Genomic DNA, 20295 nt, shown 5'->3' with positions numbered 1-20295 from the left:
AACCTTACAACTAAAAATTTGGGCAAAAGATTTAGTCATCTCATCCTCAATGTTAATAGTCAAAAGATCACTCTTATGAAAATTGATTTTCATCCCGCACAGGTTTTCAAAGCAAAATAGGATCCATTTAAAGTTTCTTGCTTCATCACCAATCTTAGGATTCCAATTTTCTTCCTTATTTCTTCTCCGCCTCCCTTCTTTATTTCTTTTTTCTGTCACCTTGTGCCTTCTCTGCCTCCCTTTCTTATTTCTTTTTTCTGTCACCTTGTGTCGTTTGGTAACCGACCAAATATATAGAAGGTTCACCTTGCTTTCGAGTTAATTAGCTTCGCTTTCCTTCCTCATTTTCGGTGATGATCTTTGCTCCCTTATACCGAGAACTTCAAAGACATATATAAATTTGGGTAGGCTGGATGTAGGAGAGCGAGGTGGGACTATTTGATATTAGGATCTATATAAATTCCTACATGCAACATAAGTTAGCTCGGCCGGTGGTGCCGCTATGTGCTGGGTCACGTTTTGAGTTCGACTCCTCTCACCTGCAAGTATTTTTTGCCTCAAAGGGGATAGGCTGGCGAGATTCATTGGGCCATAACCCATGAGCAGGTTCGTTCGGATGGCCTTGGTCGTGAGACCGAATCATGAGATACGACGGACGGACCAAAACTAACGGAAAAAAACTAAACATGGGACGAAGCCAAAATTATCACCTTGCTTTATTAGTAGGTATAGATATTTTTAACCAAAAATCTCAAATTTCCATCATTGTTTGAAAATTTCCAAAATGTTCATGTTTTTTGAAAAAACTTGGTAATATGTTCAGAAATTTCAAAAAGTGCTTTCATATGAAAATAAATGTTCGACAGTTTCAAAAGTATTAAACATTTGAAATACATTCAATTTTTCTAAAGAAATCTCATGTGCGAAAAACTAATCTTTTTATTTTATTTGTTAGAAATATTTTCTTCAAAAAAGTTCCCAATTAAAAAAAAACGTTCACGTATTCAAGTTTTTTGAAAACAAATTGTTGGCTACAGTATCCTGGTGGATTCGCCACATTGCTTGATTGCTCGATACACCCACTTCACACACGCGTTAGTAGGTCGGTCCAATTGGGTCACCTGTGCATTTCTCCAACAGTCAGTTTGAGCAATAAGCGGCAGATATGAGCTCCCCGAACATATGAACAGAACTAGCAAACGAACCAAACCAACTAGCTACCTCTTTGGTCAGCCCAATACAGGCTCCCCTTGAGGCTAGGCGAGCTTTTATTTCGCTAGAAGTGAGACATAGTGACGCCAGGGACGGTGCTCAGGAGATAAAAAATGTGGCTCTCCCGTGCGAGGGAGGGAGCAGGTGAACGGGCGCTCACGCAAGAGAGGTTTCGCTTGACCACTGATCATTTAACATGGTGACCACTTATACACCTTCACCTACGACCGCTAACCATTCATCATCGACATTGTCTATTGAGGGACTTTTTTTGCAAAAAATAAAAAAATCAGGAAATTCCATAACACAAATTTCAGAAAATGTTCCGTATTCACAAAGAGTGAAGGAGTTCGAAAAAATATGATCAGGGCAAAAAAGAATTATGGATTTGAAAACAACACAGCTCTCAAATTTTAAAAAGTACATGGATTGGAAAAATGTCAACATTTCTGAAAATGTTCACGAATTTAAAAATTGTTCGTAATTCAAAGAAAAGTTCATGGATTTTTTACTAACAAAGCTCACGAACAGATAAGAAAAAACTATAATTATGAAGAATAGTTATTAATTAAATAATGTATTTGAAATGAAGACTTTAAAAATAAAAAATAATATAAGATAAAATTAAAAATAACATTAAATATAATAAAATACGAAAAAACCCTACCAAAAAGTGGACAGAAACAAAACAGAAAAAAAGAACTGCCAGGAAATAAAACGCGAGAAGATGAATTAGACCAGTGCTACATTATTAAATGGGCCGGATGGCCTCGATTTAGCGAGTGGAGCGCCAAATAGGATCGGGGACAGAATGGATGAACTGGTGCACACATGAACACATTTCGGAAAACACATTTCCAAATGCTAACGAACTCTGAAGAAGGTTGCACGGGTACGTCATCATGTTCTATGTGTGTGCAAAAAGTTTCACAAAAAGTAACATTAAAGAAGACAAAAACTTGTCGTGAAACGCTATTTAGAAGCACGGAGACAAAAAAATATTTTTTTGGATCACTTCGTGCCGCGCACACACATTTATGAACATGTATGCGTGAAAAATTTATTTTTAATTTTTTGACATTTTAAAACGTGATTAAGATGCAATGTTTGAGAAGTGCATGCATATGCCATGCATGCAGGGCGTGCCCTCTGGACCTAGCACCTGTTTCGTGTTAACACAGGCGCATCAGCTTGGTGGGTGGAGTTACATGTCTGATTTCTCCATAGGTACATTTGGCATATAATTGCCTTGTTTTTGCATTTTTTCAAATATGTTATTAAACATAATTGCTAAATCATGTTTTTTTAAAGAATACACGGGTCAAGGAATATTTATGAAAACATTTGTAAAAAAAATTCTTTCATCTATAAAAAAATATCCATGTATGACATAATGTTTGCTTGGCGAATAAACTTTAGTTTTAATCTTCTTCTAAAAAAGTGATAAAAAATTATCGCCGTCTATGAAGAACTCTCAAGTCTATCAAAATCAATTGTTCATATATATAAAATAGAAAAGTAACTCTGCTTTTTAAAAAAGTGTATTGTCGTATGTAGAATAGGAAACTTACTCCGTTTTAAGAGAGTCTTTTGATGTACAAAATTGTCATACATGATTTTTAGTTACTAGATAGACTTTATGTTTCATGGTAAATGTTCATGTAAGCGTAATAAAAATGTGCATCCTACTACTAAAAATGTTGAACATCTCTTCTAGTCCTTGAAACATATTAGTGTAATATCAAGGAGTAAACTATGACTACGTAATCAGAAAAAATATGCACCCTTTTCATTAAATTTAGTCAAATAGTAAACAAAAATAAAGTGAAAGAATGTTAAACACGTTCGGATGTCCTTGAAACATGTTAGTTATACATAAATGGCAATTGGGATTACTATGTATTAAAAAAGTCATGCACGATTTTTCATTAGCTAGAGTCAGAATGTAATAAAAGTAAAAAAGCAAATAGGAAAACAAAACATAGATAAAAAGAAACAAATAGAAACTAATCCAAGAGATTTTTTTTCTAAAAATGGAACCTAACAGAATTAATATAAGAAGCAAATGGAAAAAAGTAAAGGCGGGTGAAATATTAGATTTTTATCATTTTTGTGGAAGGATAAAAGAGTAGACATGATGAAAAGAAAAATAATTATGTACCCAAAAAATAAAATAAATGAAAACCAAAACGAAGAGCAACAAACATACAATGTCGGGCATTTCAGTCACATAACAGGCAGATGTTTCATCCTCCTTGCCTACTGAAATTCAAAAGATACATAGAGAACACAATGTATCACCCGGCCCTGCCATACGGTTGTTGAGACCAAAGAAACCAACCAACGTTGTGCTTCAGAGAAAGCAACTATACCAATATGCCTATGACACGTACTCCCTCCATCTCGGTGCATTAGGCATCTTAGAATGTGAACTGCAACCTAGGCACACAGAGATTGGGTAGGAGAAAAAATTGAATCGCAGAGGAAGCCAAGCACACTTTTCCTTTCTTAAAATACATCCTTTTAACTAGGAGACCTCTTCAAATCCAAAAAACGCATCGCGTAGATTGCATTCATTGGTCCTTCAATTAATAGATGGGGTCTAATTAATATGCATGCAACTAATACTACTATAGTGTGCCTTAGCGTTTTGGAATTATTTGATTTTCGTAAGATGCCTAATGCACCGAGACAGAGGGAGTACACAAATATCTCAAGCCGTGGGAATTTAATTGTTGAAAAAACTATATTTATTAATAATATAAGATTGTTGTATATTAATAAAAATCATGCGCAAATTTTGTAAAATAAAGTAAATTTTAATAAAAATTCATATGAGATTTTTTGAAGTACAGAATTAAAACATTAAAAAAGTATCCATGAGCAAACAATTTCCTTCAAATGCACCCAACAAAAATAAAGTAAGACAACAAAAGAAAAAAATACAGGTAGAAAAAGGTTAGGGCTTTTTCCTTATTTGCGCAAGGACAAAAGGATACACAATACGAAAAGGAAAACTCAAAAAATAGTTAGGAACCCACAAAAGAAACTTAATAAAAAACCGAAGAGCAGAAACATAAAATTTTCCATATCATGTGTCCATGCTATTAATCTAAGTCCCTTTTTTTAAAGGGCGTCAGATGCAAGTCGCAAAACCGAGCGAAATTCCAGTCTCCTTATCTTCAGAAATTCAAAAGATATAGAGAGAACACAATGTATCTCCTCGCCCATATGGTTGTTGAGACCGAAGAAACCAGCCAACCAATGTCATGCTTGACACAAAGCAGCTACAACTATATGTCCAGAGCCAGAGGTACACAAATATCTCAAGCCGCGAGAATCAAATCGTTTGAAAAGCGATATTTTATTAACTATAGTAGATTAATTTATATTAACAAAAATGACGCACACTTAATTAGTCAATTTCCAAAAAATATGTATTTTTAAAAAAATTAATACAAATCTGGCGTGATTGGATGTGCCTCTCCATTATTGCAACACAAATCTTGTTACAGAATTATTTATGCAACACACGTCTTGTTGTGGAATTATTTCTGCAATACACGTTTAGTTGCAACAGATGTTTTGTAGCAAAAAAATGCAGCCGAGATTTTATTGTAATTTTATTTTCAACTCAAATCTCGTTACAGAAATAATCCGTAAGAGATGTTTTGTTGGAAAATATGGATTTGTCGTAGACCATTGCAACGTGCATATGTTTAAGAAGCATAGCCTCTGTTGCATAAACATGTTCAACGAAGAATGGTGCATGCGGCCTCACTTTTGACGCGTGTCATGCAAAGAAGGTGACAGACGCGATCCGCCGGAAGATGGCAAGTGTTTTCCAAAAAAGAAAGAAAACAAAAGCAAAAAACAAAACCAAGGAGCAACAAACATAAAAACTGCCAGACAGCGCATCCATTGGATTAATCCAAGTCCCATTCTTTTTAAAATGCCGGGCATCGGATTCGAGTCGCAGAACCGGGTGAGATTTCGGTCTACTCGGCTGCTGAAATTCAAAAGATACAGAGCGAACGCAATGCATGCATCTCCCGTGGTACACCCATACGGTTGTTGAGACCGAAGAAACCAGCAAACCAACCAACGCCGTGCTCGAGAGAAAGCAGCTACGGCGATACGCCCAGAGCCAGATGGAGGTACACGAATATCTCAAGCAGCGCGCGGGAATCGAACCTTTTGAAAAATCACTGCTCGGGGTCACACGATCAGAGAGCAGAAGCCGGTATAGATCGCTGCATCCTGTTCCTGCTCCCGGCCGGTGTGAACATGCATCTCCCGGTCCAGGCGCTTCCTTGCGACCGAAGCTTCAACCCGCGCCGGCCGGCCAATCTTTCTTTCTTCCTTCCCGGAGAGAACCCGATTCCCAACTGACCCCTGCCGATGATCTAGCACGCACTGTTGGGTTGGGCAAGGAATATCGGACAGAGCAGCCGTCCTGCAAATCTAGTCAGAAAGCGCCGCCTCCGACGCGGTGCTTTGCATCTCATCTCGTCTCGTCTCATCTCACCTCATCTCAAGCCTTGGACTTCTCCAGCCGCCGACGGCCGTCGATCCCAAACCCGTGGGCGGACGTGTCGACCTCCATCTTTCGTGCGTGCGTGTGTCTGTGTCTATCCGCTCAACAAACCCTGGCGATTACTTGTGAGCTAATAAAGGTGACGCTGAGGCCGACGAATCGAATCAAATTACTTGTCAATCAGCGACTGCGCGGCGCGGTGTCAAAAGTTTGGGGTGAAGCTTCCGTGCTCTGCCCCTGGGTGTGTGTGTATATATAGAGGGTGTTGGAGTCGGAGACAGGTACCCATCACAGCCGAATCCCGTCGACCGCTCACCACAGCACACCACGCACCTGAGGCTAGCGGCCGGACGTACCCTGATGGAGAACAACATGAGCAACCAGCAGGCTCCTCCACCGCCACCAGGTATCCATCGATCCATGCTAATAATTCGCTGGGATTCAGCTAGCTGCGGTGTGCTCCGTCTTCATCAGACTCTGCAGATAGAGTTAATTTGTCATTCATTCGTTGATGTTTGTGTTGCAGGGTACCCGACGACGGCCGCGGAGCAAGGCCAGGCCGGCGGGAAGAAGGGGCGCCGGGCGAGCACCAAATCCAGGGGCGAGAAGGGCTTCATCGAGGGATGGTACGTACGTACGCCCCACCACCAAAACCAGCTAGCTGCTCCATCGATCGACTGATCGACACCACTACCACCTCCTCTGTAACTTGTTTAATCACCGCTAGTGATTTCCGGCCTGATAATGTCTGAATTTGGTTCATTTTTCAGCCTCGCCGCACTCTGCTGCTGCTGGATCTGCGAGATGTGCTGCGACTAACCGGCCGGGCGGCGAGGCCGCTGCTGGCACAAGACCTCTCGGTGCCATGGTACCCACGACGAGCTATACAGAGAGAGAATTGCTTCTTAATTCCAGTATCTCTTATTTTAGGTTTCATACTCCTAAGGTGATACATGATCAGTACCTGCCTGCCTGTGTGCGTGTGTGAGATATTCATGTATCCGTGTCCGGTGCGATATTCATGCACCTCGTCGTGTGTAATTATCGGTGTGTACGAGACCGACGTACGGTACATACTTACCAGTACTGTCTACTGTGATCTAGTAATATTGATTGAGGGTGCTTCAGTGCGTATTATTCACTCATCTGCATCTTCAGCTAATCAAGAAAAGAAAAACATTCGTTTAAAAAAAACACTAGTCCATGGAAAGCGGAAGGGAAGAACTCGAATCCCCTTTTCAAGAAAGAGAAAAGGAACTCAAATCCTGGTGGGAAGTGTCGACATGCATCACCCGGAGCTCCCTTGTAGCTGAAGTTTTAGCCGGCTTATCTTTCCCGGGACAAACTCACTCCCAGTGATGTCACGCATGTTTTTTAATAAATAATTTATTGACTCTAAATCCCATGATCGACATGATATGACATAAAGAATTTACTCATATTCTTCTTAGTAAATTTGAGAGAGGGAAATGTCTAGCTGCGATAAAACCTAGACAAGGTGGTTCTCAGTTTTGGATTGGGATTGTGGAACACAAAAAACCATTTCTTTTCTCTGTGTAATTTAAGTTTGGTAATCTGAAAAATGTGAGATTTTTGAGGATTGGTGGATAGGTTATAAACTCCCGGTGTATTTTTGATAAGAATACGACTATTGTTGATTTTATTTTTGTTAAGGGCTTGATCAAGTCAGACATGTCCCCTAGCCTAAAAACCTAGGGTTTAACTTCCCTGCGGCGACTCCACGCCGTAGGTCCCCGTCTACTCCTAGGTCTACCGTCGCCGCGAGTGCTATCACCGATCGGCTCCCGTGATCTCCCCCGCCGCTCCCGAGCGCCTAGTTCTCGGCGAGGGTGAGTCTCGCGAAGCAGGGCCATGGCATCGGCTCCAGATGCGTTCTCTTCGACGAGCCTGGGTTCCCAGGGGAAACAAGACGAGGAGCTCGGCGATTTCTTCGAGAAGCTGGATCTGCATGAGGAAGAGTTCGATGATGTGATAGTGGAAGAGGAGGCTCCTGATCTCGTGGAGGAGATCCCTTGGCTTGCCCTAGCCAGGGTCCAAACCTTCAAAAACTTTAGTCAAGCTGCGTTCTTCAAGGATATGAGAGCGGCCTGGAATACGGCTAAACCCGTTAGGTTCCGTCCCATCGGAGCCAATCTGTTTGTGATTCAAGCACAATGCCTAGGGGATTGGGATCGGATCATGTCACAGGGCCCGTGGCTGTTCCGCAATATGGCAGTGATTTTTGCTCCATATGATGGCTACTCTAAGGCTACGGACGTTCTTATGGTCCATATGCCCATATGGCTCCAGATCCATAAACTCCCGGATGGATATTGCAGAGTGGACGTGGTTGAAAAGTTGCTTCGTTCATCAGGGTAGATACTGGAAATAAGGATTGCAGGAAATTCCAGGGGAGATTATATCCGGGTTCGGGTTAAGCATGATGTTAGGAAACCCCTCACGAAGTTCGTGAGTATTGTCAAAGGTAAAGTGCGCTCTGTATTTGCCGTCAGATATGAGAAGCTGGCAAGGTTTTGCAAAGCTTGTGGTATAATTGGTCATGATCATAAGGAGTGTGGTAATGGTGTGTATGCGGAAAGTGATCTCAAATTCGGCGACTACCTGTATGCTGACCCCCCCGGGAAAGTTCAATAGTGATCGGGAACCGAGTCGCTCTGACAAAGCTGCTCCCGAATCACCTGCGGCCAAAGTGCCGACGGACAAAGGGGTAGCGGCCGTTGACAAGGAATTGAAAGATACTGCATCTAGCCCTGTTAAGAAAGACACCTCGCTGGCCATGGAGGTTGATAAATCTGCTCGCAGGCGGCTACTTGTAGAACAGGATGAAGGGGTGGTGCATACTCAGGAGGGGAAAATGTTGTTGTTAACAGATGGGAAGGAGGCTGCAAATTTAGATTCCCCAGCTACCAGCTCGGATAGCAAACGTGCTAAGAAGGATGATGGTCAATCAGATTCCGACAACCTTTCGGCGGGCTCCCAGGTGGAGCGCCGCCCGGTCCAATGAGTCACTTATATTGGAACTGTCGGGGGTCGGGGAACCGCCGGACAGTTCGAGAAGTTGGGGCTCTTGTAAAAGCCCATTCCCCAAGTTTTGTCTTTCTGTCGGAAACAAGACAAACCTGTGCAAAGATTGAGAGTCTTAAATGGAGGTTAGGCTTGAAGGGTTTTAGCGGTGTTGATTGTATCGGTCATAGTGGTGGTTTGGCCTTGTTCTGGGAGGAATCCTTTCATGTCACGGTGTTAGATTCTTGCCAGCGTTACATTGATGTTCTTATCTCTGATCCTGGGTCAGGGAAGCAGTGGAGATTAACTTTTGTTTACGGAGAACCTCGAGTCGAGGATCGGCAGTGCATGTGGTACCATCTGCTCAGACTAAGGGGCTTGTCCTCACTGCCATGGATGGTGGGGGCGACTTTAACGAAGCTCTGTGGCAGCACGAGCACTTCGCCAGGACGGCCAGGCGTGAAGCTCAGATGGAAGCCTTCCGTGATACCCTTGAACTATGTGAGCTGTTTGATCTAGGCTTCTCGGGCGTGCCTTACACATACGATAATGGGAGATTAGGCATTGATAACACACGTGTCCGCCTGGATAGGGTGTGCGCCTCCGACGAGTGGCGGGATATGTTTCCCTATGCAAAAGTACAACACCTGATTTCTCCAAGATCGGATCACTGCCCCCTGTTCTTGCTTCTAGAAGAGGTGGTTGACGTAAGGCGGACGGGTAATCCCAAATACGAAATTATGTGGGAACGTGATTGTCGTCTATCCCAGGTTATCGCGGCAGCATGGGCAAAAGTCAAGCCTACTCGGGATCTTGGTAACGTGGCAGAGTCCTTAAGATCTGTCATGTCAGACCTTCGTAAATGGAGTAAGGATAATTTTGGCCATGTGGAGAAACAGACTTTGAAATTGCGCCGGGAGCTTGAGGTTTTGCAGCTTACTGACGCCGATCGTGTGCTCATAAAGAGAAAAATGGAGGAATTGGATGAACTGCTCTATAGGGAGGAAATGATGTGGCTCCAACGAAGTCGCATCACATGGTTGAAGGAGGGGGATCGTAACACTAAACACTTTCACAGACAGGCGGTATGGCGAGCTAGGCGAAATAACATCCGTCGTCTTCAGAAAGAGGATGGTTCTTGGTGTGTGTCGCCATCTGAGATGGAACGGATGGCCTCTTCATATTTTAAGGAGGTATATACCAAAGACCCTACGTTAACTCCGGAGGTGATGTTAAACAAGATAGTGCCCAAAGTTACGGATGTCATGAATGAGGATCTACTCGCTCCTTACTCTGAGAAGGAGATATCGGATGCGCTGTTCCAGATTGGACCACTGAAAGCCCCGGGACCGGATGGTTTCCCAGCAAGATTTTATCAGCGTAACTGGGAGGTGTTGAAAGAAGATGTGGTAAAGGCAGTACGAGACTTCTTTTCGTCGGGGGTAATGCCGGATGGTGTAAATGAAACGCTGATTGTTCTTATACCCAAGGTCCAGCACCCTTCCTCCCTGAAGGAGTTTCGCCCTATCTCTTTATGTAATGTTATTTACAAGGTGGTATCCAAGTGTATGGTGAATAGATTACTCCCGTTCCTAGCTGGCCTCATCTCGTTAAACCAAAGCGCCTTCATTCCTGGTAGATTGATATCGGATAACTCCATCATTGCCTTCGAATGTCTACACCACCTTCAAACAGGTTCCACAAGGAACGATTACTGTGCTTACAAGCTGGATCTATCAAAAGCTTATGATCGTGTCGATTGGGATTTCTTGGAAAAGGCCCTATTGAGGTGGGGTTTTGCTAATGACTGGGTCACGAGGATCATGGCATCGGTGCGTTCAGTAAAGTTTGCAGTCAAGTTCAATGGGAAGTCTCTCCAGCAATTTACCCCCTCAAGAGGCCTTAGGCAAGGTGATCCACTTTCCCCCTTTTTGTTCCTATTTGTTGCTGATGCACTATCTGCTCTATTACATGAGGCGGTTCAGGAGCGTGGCCTAGTTCCACTGGAAATATGTAGAGGGGCGCCTGCTATATCTCATCTCTTATTTGCGGACGACTCTCTTTTATTCTTCCGGGCTGCTGCAGACCAAGCTGAGATTGTCAAGGATGTGCTACATACCTATGCAATTTCAACGGGCCAGCTAATTAATCCCTCAAAGTGCTCTATCCTGTTTAAAGAAAGTTGTGATCCATTAGTGATTGATGAGATTAAGGGTATTCTGCAAATCACACAGTAGGAGTTCGAAGCTAAATACCTGGGCCTCCCGGTTCCGGATGGACGGATGCACAAGGGTAGATTTGAATCCTTACAGGCGACATTGAGCAAGAGGCTAATTGAATGGAGCGAAAAGTATGCGTCACAAGCCAGCAAGGAAGTTCTTATTAAGGCTGTCGCACAAGCTATACCGGTTTATGTTATGAGCATCTTCAAACTTCCCTACTCGGTGTGCGATGAGCTTACCAAACTAATTCGGTAATACTGGTGGGGAGTGGACAAGGGGAAGAGGAAAATGGCATGGATGTCATGGAACAAGATCATCCTACCAAAATCTCAAGGGGGTCTTGGCTTCCGTGATATGCGGGCATACAATCAAGCGCTGTTGGCCAAGCAGGCGTGGCGCTTACTCATGTCTCCAAATTCTTTGTGTGCCTCTCTCCTTCGTGCTAAATACTTTCCTAATGGGAAATTGGTTGACACGGTATTTACTGGGAATGCCTCTGCGGTCTGGCGAGGACTGGAACATGGACTGCAGCTTGTGAAGAAAGGTATGCTCTGGCGGGTGGGCAATGGTATGAATATCAAGGTATGGCGTGATCCGTGGATACCAAGGGGCATGCCGTTCATACCAATTACACCTGGGCGGAACTGCAGGCTCAAAAGAGTGCATGACTTTCTGAACGAGCACGGCGGTTGGAGGGTTGATTTGCTTCGTCAGTACTTCTGGCAACCGGATGTGGAGGCTATCCTAAAGATACGAACGTCAGCAAGGTGGGACGACTTTATATCTTGGCCATGGGAGAAGTCAGGAATGCTGACAGTAAAGAGCGCCTATCATGTGGCAATGGCTTTTCACTATGACCAGTTCAATCCAGGATCGGCTAGTGCACAGCCCTCTGGGGATAGGCCACTTTGGAAGCTAATTTGGGATACAAAGGTTCCTCCAAAACTCAAGAATTTTGCCTGGCAGGTTGCTTCGGGGTCCCTCCCTACTGATGCTGAGAAGAAGAGGAGACATTTTGACCTGAATGGATTTTGCCAGCTCTGCGATCGGGAGCAAGAATCGTCATTTCATGCTCTCCTTGCTTGCCCGAATGCTGCTAACCTGTGGGATACAATGCGTCTCTACTGGCCATTACCCGATAGACTGCAAACCAATTTCACAGGCAAGGAATGGCTATTCACTCTCCTGGATGAAGCTCCGGTATTGGTGCGGAGCAGAATTATAATGGTCTTATGGCGTTCCTGGTATGTTCGTAACGAAATTCTCCACGGCAAGACACCTCCACCACAAGATGTATCTTCGGCGTTTCTGCAAAGCTACCATAATACATTCTCCCAGATCTCAAGCAGTGTGGAAGACATCCTTAAGGGGAAGTCTCCTCTGGTTCCTGAACAGGCTAGGCCCCCAGCTATGGCAGCGCCAAGCTTACCGTGGCCACGGCCGCCAGAGGGTATGGTAGCACTGTCGGTCGATGGGTCATTTGTGATATCTGATGGGTCAGCGGGTACGGGGATGGTACTCAGGAAGCCATCGGGCGAGGTAATCTTTGCTGCCTACCGTAAGCTTTTCACTGCAATGATGCATTGGAGGCGGAATTACAAGCTATACACGAAGGAGTAAAGCTGGCTGCCGAGCATTCGGAGGGCACCATCATGATCCAATCCGATTGTGTCACGACCATCAATGCAATTACTGGTGTTTCACTAGATTTTTCTGCTTATGGTAATATAATTATAGATATTAAGGTGCTACTAAGTGATAGAGTTGTTATTCCTGTTAAAGTTTCTCGTGAACAGAATAGAGTTGCAGATTGCCTAGCAAACTATGCTCGTTGTGGGGACAGTACAACATGTTGGCTGGGTCACCCTCCCCCGTGTGCAAGTCTTCTTGTTGCTAAGGATTGTAATTCTGTCATTATGGAATAAAAACCTATGACTTTCGCAAAAAAAGGGGCTTGATCAAGTCCACTTTAGAAGGTCTCCTTTTGGAGACCCCTCAGATTTATGGAACCACATTAAAGAGGTTTGTGATGATGTGGTCCATACTGACCAAAATGCTTTTGTTAGGTGGAAACTAACTGAGTGGGGTTTGCTCTCTTAAGTCCTATTATAGACTCTTGAATGAAAAGTGGGTAAAAATACCGCACAACTTCTTGTCCAAAGTTAAGATGCTACCTAGAGTTAAGGTTTTCATGTGGCTGGTTCTTAGAAACATTGTTTAAAAAAAGATAATTTAGTTAAAAGTGTCCTTATTGTGGGAAGGGTGATTCCATTAATCACCTGTCATCGCAATGTCCTGTTTCCAAATTGCTTTGAAACATCAAGAAATGTTCCTTTTACCTCCATGACATACTTGATAATGTCCCCAAACTGTTTAAACATTTGCTGAAATTTAATAAGATTGATATTTTTTGGTTATGGTTGGTGTTTATGCTGTTTTGTGGACTTTTTGCAAATTGATAAATAAAATTGTATGTGCTAATAACAAGGTGACCGGTCCCTTGTACTCCGCTCAACCTTATTATAAAATCGTTACATGATTGGAATTTTGCAAATAAACCTAGAAAGACAAATAACAATTAATGAAGTAGGGCATAAGCATGGTTGAGCTAATTTCCAATGAGATCTTCAAGGAGACGCATGGATGGAGGTTTGGAACTAACATGATTATGGCTGGGTATTACGTTAGTCTTTTCCCTTGACCAGGCTGTTGTAGAAGACTTCATTTGCTGTTACTGCTCTCTTATGGTCCCATTTGATGTAGTTTAAAAGCCTATGTTAAAAAATATATTTATTTCATCTCCTGGAGTTCTGGCGTGTAGACTCCCAGGAGATGAAGTTGGAGTATGTCGGTTCGTTCAGGTAGCTTCATTCATGAAGAACCCCCATGTGATCCTTGGGGCTATGGGTAGTGCATGTTCGCATCTTGCCCCTAGATCATGCATTGTTTATTATATTTCCTGTTGTCTCTGGTAGTTGTAAAATACATTATGGTTTCTATTAATGGGAACGGAGACGGATCTCTCTTTATCAAAATATAAATAAATAAAGAGTTTACTAGTATAGTGTGTTCGTCGAAGCGCCGGCGGCCAAAGTGCTTGCGTCCATGCCCGCGTTGCTTCAGTATGGTTGTGCATAGTGTGTTCGTCCAAATGCCTTGGTATGAGCAAGAATATTTGAGGCGTGTGGTTATGTGAGATAAAATATGAAAGGTTAAAACGGACACGTCCGCCGATGTTTGATGGACGAAATTTGTTCATCGTGCGTGTAGATGCTCTTAGGAGTGTCTCAAAGTACATAATTGTTGACCAGTACATCACAGTGGACTAGTGCAAGGTGCATCGAGTTGATCGAATTTTTTTATCCTGATGTAAGTTCAGTGGAATTCATCCGACCATTCTACTAACTAGACCGATTTGAGTTGTTGCAAAATAGAGCGTTCCATGCTGCAAGCCACAGCCCAATTAAGTCACATCTAAAGGCCACATACAGTGGTGCGGCGTGTAGGACATACTCGATTGTGACATGTTTATGATGAATAATATGGATAATTCATGGGTACAATTCACAAAGTGGTGTATTTTCTAAACACGCATCAGATCCCTCACAAAGTTTACTTAGCGACCGGTGAAATGGAAAGGCCCGGCGTTGCCGCACCCCTGGCCACCCTCAGCGCAGTTTGAGACCCAACGTTGACCGCAGATTCGGTGCTGCAAGTACCAAAATGGGCACCAAGGCAAGAACCTTAGAGCATGGTTAATAGTATAGCCAACTGCTCGCTATAAATCATTTTATAGCCCGTCTTATAGCTACCTTATACAATAGTTAGCTATAAAAAAATATCATTTTTATCGTATATGACCCACCTTTCCTTCTCATAAAGCATCTAGGAGCACGTGCTAGAGCTAGCTCTTCACGTAGAGTCCGCTTCCCTTCTCTCTCATTCAACTCAGCAAAAATATAGTATTCTAATCCTTACAGTCTGCTGACTGTATCTTATTGTACTTGCTCTTATCGAGAGGCATTGGTCGTCGGTGGTGGTTGGCTGGTTGCCACTTGCTCCGCAATCACCATCCATCACTGAATGGCAAATGGGCCCGTTAGCTAAGGCGACTTGTAGTGGGAGTATCATGTATTAATATCATGCATATCAGTGGCGAATTTAAGGGGAGTGCTTCAACAGGCTTGAGCCCTCCTCCAAAAATTGGAAAACAAAATTTACTAGTATTCATAATTAAAAAAATATCATTATTTGAACTAAAAAACTAAGAGTTTATGCATTTTTCTTCACAACATTGACATTGAGCCCCTCCTACATTTTCTTGCAAGATTCTCCACTGATGCATATGATAGTAGTGTATGATACCCCCACTAGTAGAAAACAGGGCATTTGTCCCGGTTCGTAAGGGCCATTAGTCCCGGTTCTTGAACCGGGACTAATAGGTCGTTACTAATGCCTCCCCCCTTTAGTCCCGGTTCTTACACGAACCGGGACAGATGGGCATCCACGTGGCCGCTGCGGGCAGCCCAGGCAGGGGGCCTTTGGTCCCGGTTCGTGACATAAACCGGGACCAAAAGGCATCCACGCGTCAGAAACTAGTTGCAGCTGAGGTTTTTTTTTTTGAAAGTGGCTGGTTTAGGGGTTTTGGGGGTTAATTTAGGTTGTTATTAGCTAGCTAATAGAGAGAAGTGACCTCTCTTATCTTCGTGCTTGGTTTACCAACGCTACTGCTATGTTCATTTCACTCGCTGATATATAATAACTCTTCATGCTCGCATCGTACATCATCATATATAATAACAAGTCCTACTAATCATGCATCATCATACATCATAACAACAAGGAGCATCCATGAGCATGCACAAAATTTCATCAGGCACACCACCATCATACTTAAAAGTGCAGTAGCAGTTCAACACTATCGTACTTAAAAGGTTTATACTATAAAGATTAAAGCCATCAGGTTCTTAAGATATTCACTCCTGCTTCTTCACCTTCTCCTTCATCATCTTGATGCGCTTAGAGCGGCGAAGCCCCAGGCCAGGCTGTGGGATGTACTCCTCTACCACAATTGGCATGGCCCTGTCGCCCAGCTATGGGACATCCATCGCGAGGCCATCGTCGCTGCTACTTTTGCTGTCGCCAGAGTCGCTGCTACTTTTGCTGCCAGAGTCGCTGCTGCCGTAGACATAGCACATGTCGCAGTACTCGCTGCTCCTGCTCCCATTGCCTTGCCAAATGCAAAAAAGTTTTTTTTAAAATGGGTGTGAGAGATAGCCTAATGGAGAGGAAGAAGAGACAGAGCGTACCGGCATCGTCATCGTCCTGGTAGCGCCTCCGACACATAGTCGTGTCGAACACCGTGTCGAACACCTTCACGACAAACATGGCGTTGCCGTCGTACCTGAAGACAAGGAAGTACCCGATCCCTAGGTCGTAGGCACGGATGAACTGCTTTCAGCCACGATCTAGGTACATGCGGCCATCGGCGTCGAACAGCACCTCCACGTCCCACAGCTTGCGAAGCCCGTTGTCGGCCTGCCTCAGCTTCATGTTCTGTGGCCGATGGCCGTCCAGCATCTTCACAAAATTGTGCGGCAGCACCAGCCTGGAGGATTTCTCAAGTATAACCATGAAGAAGATTTCTCAAGTATAACCATGAAGAACTCCATCTCTGAAAAGCAGCAGAAGAGACCAATTACTACCCTTTACAACATTGTCATACAACATTTACAACAACATGATCATTAGTATTAGGGAGGACCTAATTAAATACCCTATTTAAGGTAAAATAGCATAAAACAATATAGACCCTGACTCGAGGTCGGAGGGGGGTCGGTGAAGGGGACGACGGCGCGAATGATGGAGGGGGGCTCCTAGATTTCTGCATAGTGCTCTCTAATTTTAGCATTCAAAGTAGTAGTACTTTTCCAATTTGAACATTCAATAAGCAAAAACAAATCGTAAAATAAAGTAGTATTCAAATTAGCATGCATTCAATTATAAGCAAGACTACATCATCGATCTCTTGTGTCCATACATCGTCGAATATTATCACTAATTAATACTCCTCGAATACTATCATACATAAAGCATCATTAATACAGCTAGAACCGTAGCGCCCGACGGGTATCGTCGCGGGCGGTGGGCACCCAAAGAGAAGGAACCATCACAGGATCATAGCTCGAGTGAGATCCCTGAAGAACCTGCCAGGTATTGTCGAACCTGCCCTCCAATGCAACCTTGTAGCGACGGACGTGCTTGTCCTCCTCGCTGACACGGTGACGTACCACCTCCGTGGTGTCCGGAAGCCTCGGCACCGTCACTGGCCCACGCGACCGCCACCAAACAAGGATCGGGTCAACAACGGGCTGCCTCCTCACCAACCTACGTCCCCCGGAAGGTAGCACCTCCCAATACCAGCCGGGCGGAGCCCAGTCTCGGACATGGCCCCTCTGATCAAGCACGTGTCCTCCGCCGAGTCGACGACGAGGATGCGGGATAGGCATCGTAAAATGAACTAAAAAAATAACATTTCTATAAGGCATGGAAAAAAACAAAATCAATACGTTGAATGAAACTATTCTATGATTTATTATATTTCATTTAAATGTTAAAATTATAAAGCATTTGATTTCCGTTTTAAGATACCCACAAAAATTAGCACTTTGGTTTTCACATTTGTTTTGAAGGAACTACACACATAACAAAAAAATCTGACAAGTATAAGACTAACCACTATTTTCAAAATCAATATACTTTCACGAGACCATTGCTAAGTAACCATGCATTAAAACTAGCCCGTGCAAATGCACGGGTTGTTGACTAGTGGATATTAGTTTGAATCGTCCTTTGCATGTAATTAGATGCATGAATGAGAAAACTAGGGATGGTTGATAGAGTATATTCACTGAACGATCTAGAAATACCATATGAATTATTGGCCACTACACAAAGTGGTTGGGTATATCGGATAACAAACACATGTTGATGATCTATTCATAGCAAGAATGATGAATAATGAAGAACGTGAAAGCATATAAACAAGGGAGAGATAAAAAGGTATATAAATGTAAAAAGTGGTTGATTGAATATTTTGCTATGTGTTGTTCAATGCACCGTGACCTCACATCTATTTATGATGTTGCTGGACTTCCCATAAAATGGAAGTATTCCAAATCCTTTAAACATTCTTTAAAAATTAACCGAACTCGGATTTAAGTATGGTTGAGACAACAATTTCATTTTTGGGTACCACAGTCCACATATGATCTCGGATGGAGGTGCGCCCAATTTCAAATTTATATATATGGGTGATACAAACAACTTTCTTTTTGAACCTTTTTTGATTTGAGGTCATATTTGTGCCAAATATCACGCACAAAGAAGGCAACGACTCACTTTACCCATCAGACGTTGCTCATATGGGTATATTTTTGTTTGAAAAGGAGGTTAAGACCCCCGGTCTCTGCAAACATACATATATGAAAAATGCAAACATACATGCATGAAATGAGCATTCTACAACTAGATATGTATATAGAAATCAAATGTTACAAATCAAAAATTAAAAACAATAAATCAAAAAAAATAGAGCCATGGTGGCGGCGGCTCACATTGGGGGCAGCCGGGGCGACGGCATGGGCGGCGAGGGCGACGGCGACGGCGGCGGGGGCGGAGGGCGACGGCGACAGTGACTGGCGACGGCTCGGGGGCGGCGGAGGGCGACGGCGACGGGCGACGGCGTGGGCTTGGGGGCGGAGGGCGACGAGCGACGGCGATGGGGCAGCCTGGCGGCGCCGTGGATGAGCTCGCGGCGTCGTCGGGCGTGGATGAGCTCGCGGCGCCGTCAAATCTGAAAATTTCCAAAGTGTTGGCTTATATAGCAGAAGCATTGGTCCCGGTTCGTGGCACCAACCGGGACTAAAGGGTTGCATTGGTCCCGGTTGGTGGCACCAACCGGTACCAAAGGCCTCTTTTCGGCAACCCAAAGGGCGGGAAGCACAGGCCTTTGGTCCCGGTTGGTTCCACCAACCGGGACTAAAGAGGGGCATTAGTCTTGGTTGGAGCCACCAACCGGGACTAAAGGCATGTGCGTGCCACAGCCGCGGTGCGGTTGGATGTTTAGTCCCACCTGCCAAGCGAAGGGCTGCCGAGCCTGTTTATAAGCTCCGCCGCGGCTGCAATATCGAGCGGTACGAATTTAGAGACAAAATTCAACCTAAATTCAAACAACTAGTTAGGCTAACTAGCACTTTAAATTCAGAAAGCTAGTTAGGCTAACTAGCACTTTGAATTTAGGTTGAATTTCTCTCTAAATTCGAATCTATTTTTTATTTTATTTTTCCATTATTTTTGTTTTGTTTCTACTTAAATTCAAAGTGCTAGTTAGCTTATTTTGTTTTGTTTCTACTTACAACAAAATACTTATTTTTTTTATTTTATATTGTTTCTAATTACTTATTTATTTTCTTTTATGATAATTCTTTTTGCTATTAAAGTTTGTAACAAAATTCTATATAATTTTAGTTTCAATAATACTAGAGGTCTATAAAAGTTTTTTAGTTGATTCCTTTATTTTAATTTTTTCCCAGTTTTTTTTTGCTTTATTTTTTGTTTCTAATTACTTATTTATTTTCTTTTACGATAATTCTTTTTGCTATTAAAGTTTGTAACAAAATTCTAATTAGTTATTTATTTTCTTATATGATAATTCTTTTTGCTTTTATTGTTTTGAACAAAATTCTATATAATTTTAGTATAAAGGCATTTTATTTGGTACAGATTTTAAGGCTGGGCCCCACAAGCACCTTTTAGTACCGGTTCGTGGCATGAACCGGTAAAAGAGTTTTTTAGTTGATTATTTCTGCAGCTGTTTTTTAGTCCCACCTCGCCAAGCGAGAGGCACTCGCAGCGGTTTATATGCCCTGAGTGTAGAGACGATGAAGGGAGAAGCGCAGTGCTCACCTGTCTGTTACAACATGCATTTCAAATGAACTACAAAAAGGTTGAAAGTTGGCATGGTATCATCATAATAGTTGTGGAGAAAGTCTTCACTTTTTCTTCGCTTGTGTCCTTTCCCTATTGCGCCGTAACCATGGATAATCTTCATCATTTATCAGGATGCATGGGTCAGCCTTGACTTTGAAGGGAGGAATTTCATGAAACTTTTCATAATCTTCGGACATGTCTGTCTTGCCCTCCACTCCCACGATGTCCCTTTTTTCTGAAAGAACTATGTGGCGCTTTGGCTCATCGTATGATGTATTCGCTTCCTTATTTTTTCTTTTTCTCAGTTTG

General features: G+C 43.1%; 1 protein-coding gene across 1 annotated transcript; it reads left to right on the top strand.

The window, feature by feature from the left end:
* Positions 1 to 6006: 6006 nt before the first annotated feature.
* On the top strand, positions 6007 to 6886 carry LOC123440932 (cysteine-rich and transmembrane domain-containing protein WIH1-like). Its single transcript, XM_045117469.1, has 3 exons — positions 6007 to 6155; positions 6276 to 6375; positions 6520 to 6886. Exons 1-3 carry the CDS (start codon positions 6110 to 6112, stop codon positions 6566 to 6568), a joined length of 195 nt encoding a protein of 64 aa, XP_044973404.1. The 5' UTR covers positions 6007 to 6109; the 3' UTR covers positions 6569 to 6886.
* The last annotated feature ends 13409 nt before the right edge of the window (positions 6887 to 20295 follow it).

Source organism: Hordeum vulgare, chromosome 3H (genome assembly GCF_904849725.1).
Source record: "Hordeum vulgare subsp. vulgare chromosome 3H, MorexV3_pseudomolecules_assembly, whole genome shotgun sequence".
NCBI lineage: Eukaryota > Viridiplantae > Streptophyta > Magnoliopsida > Poales > Poaceae > Hordeum > Hordeum vulgare.
The sequence above is the reverse complement of the archived record's forward strand: the minus strand, read 5'-3'. Positions and strand labels throughout refer to the sequence as shown.

Excerpts from the sequence above, each read along its gene's own strand:
- LOC123440932 (XM_045117469.1), top strand. The coding sequence starts at position 6,110 with ATGGAGAACAACATGAGCAACCAGCAGGCTCCTCCACCGCCACCAG. Across the intron at positions 6,156-6,275 it reads GGCTCCTCCACCGCCACCAG|GGTACCCGACGACGGCCGCG; the intron begins GTATCCATCGAT and ends TTTGTGTTGCAG. Across the intron at positions 6,376-6,519 it reads AAGGGCTTCATCGAGGGATG|CCTCGCCGCACTCTGCTGCT; the intron begins GTACGTACGTAC and ends TTCATTTTTCAG.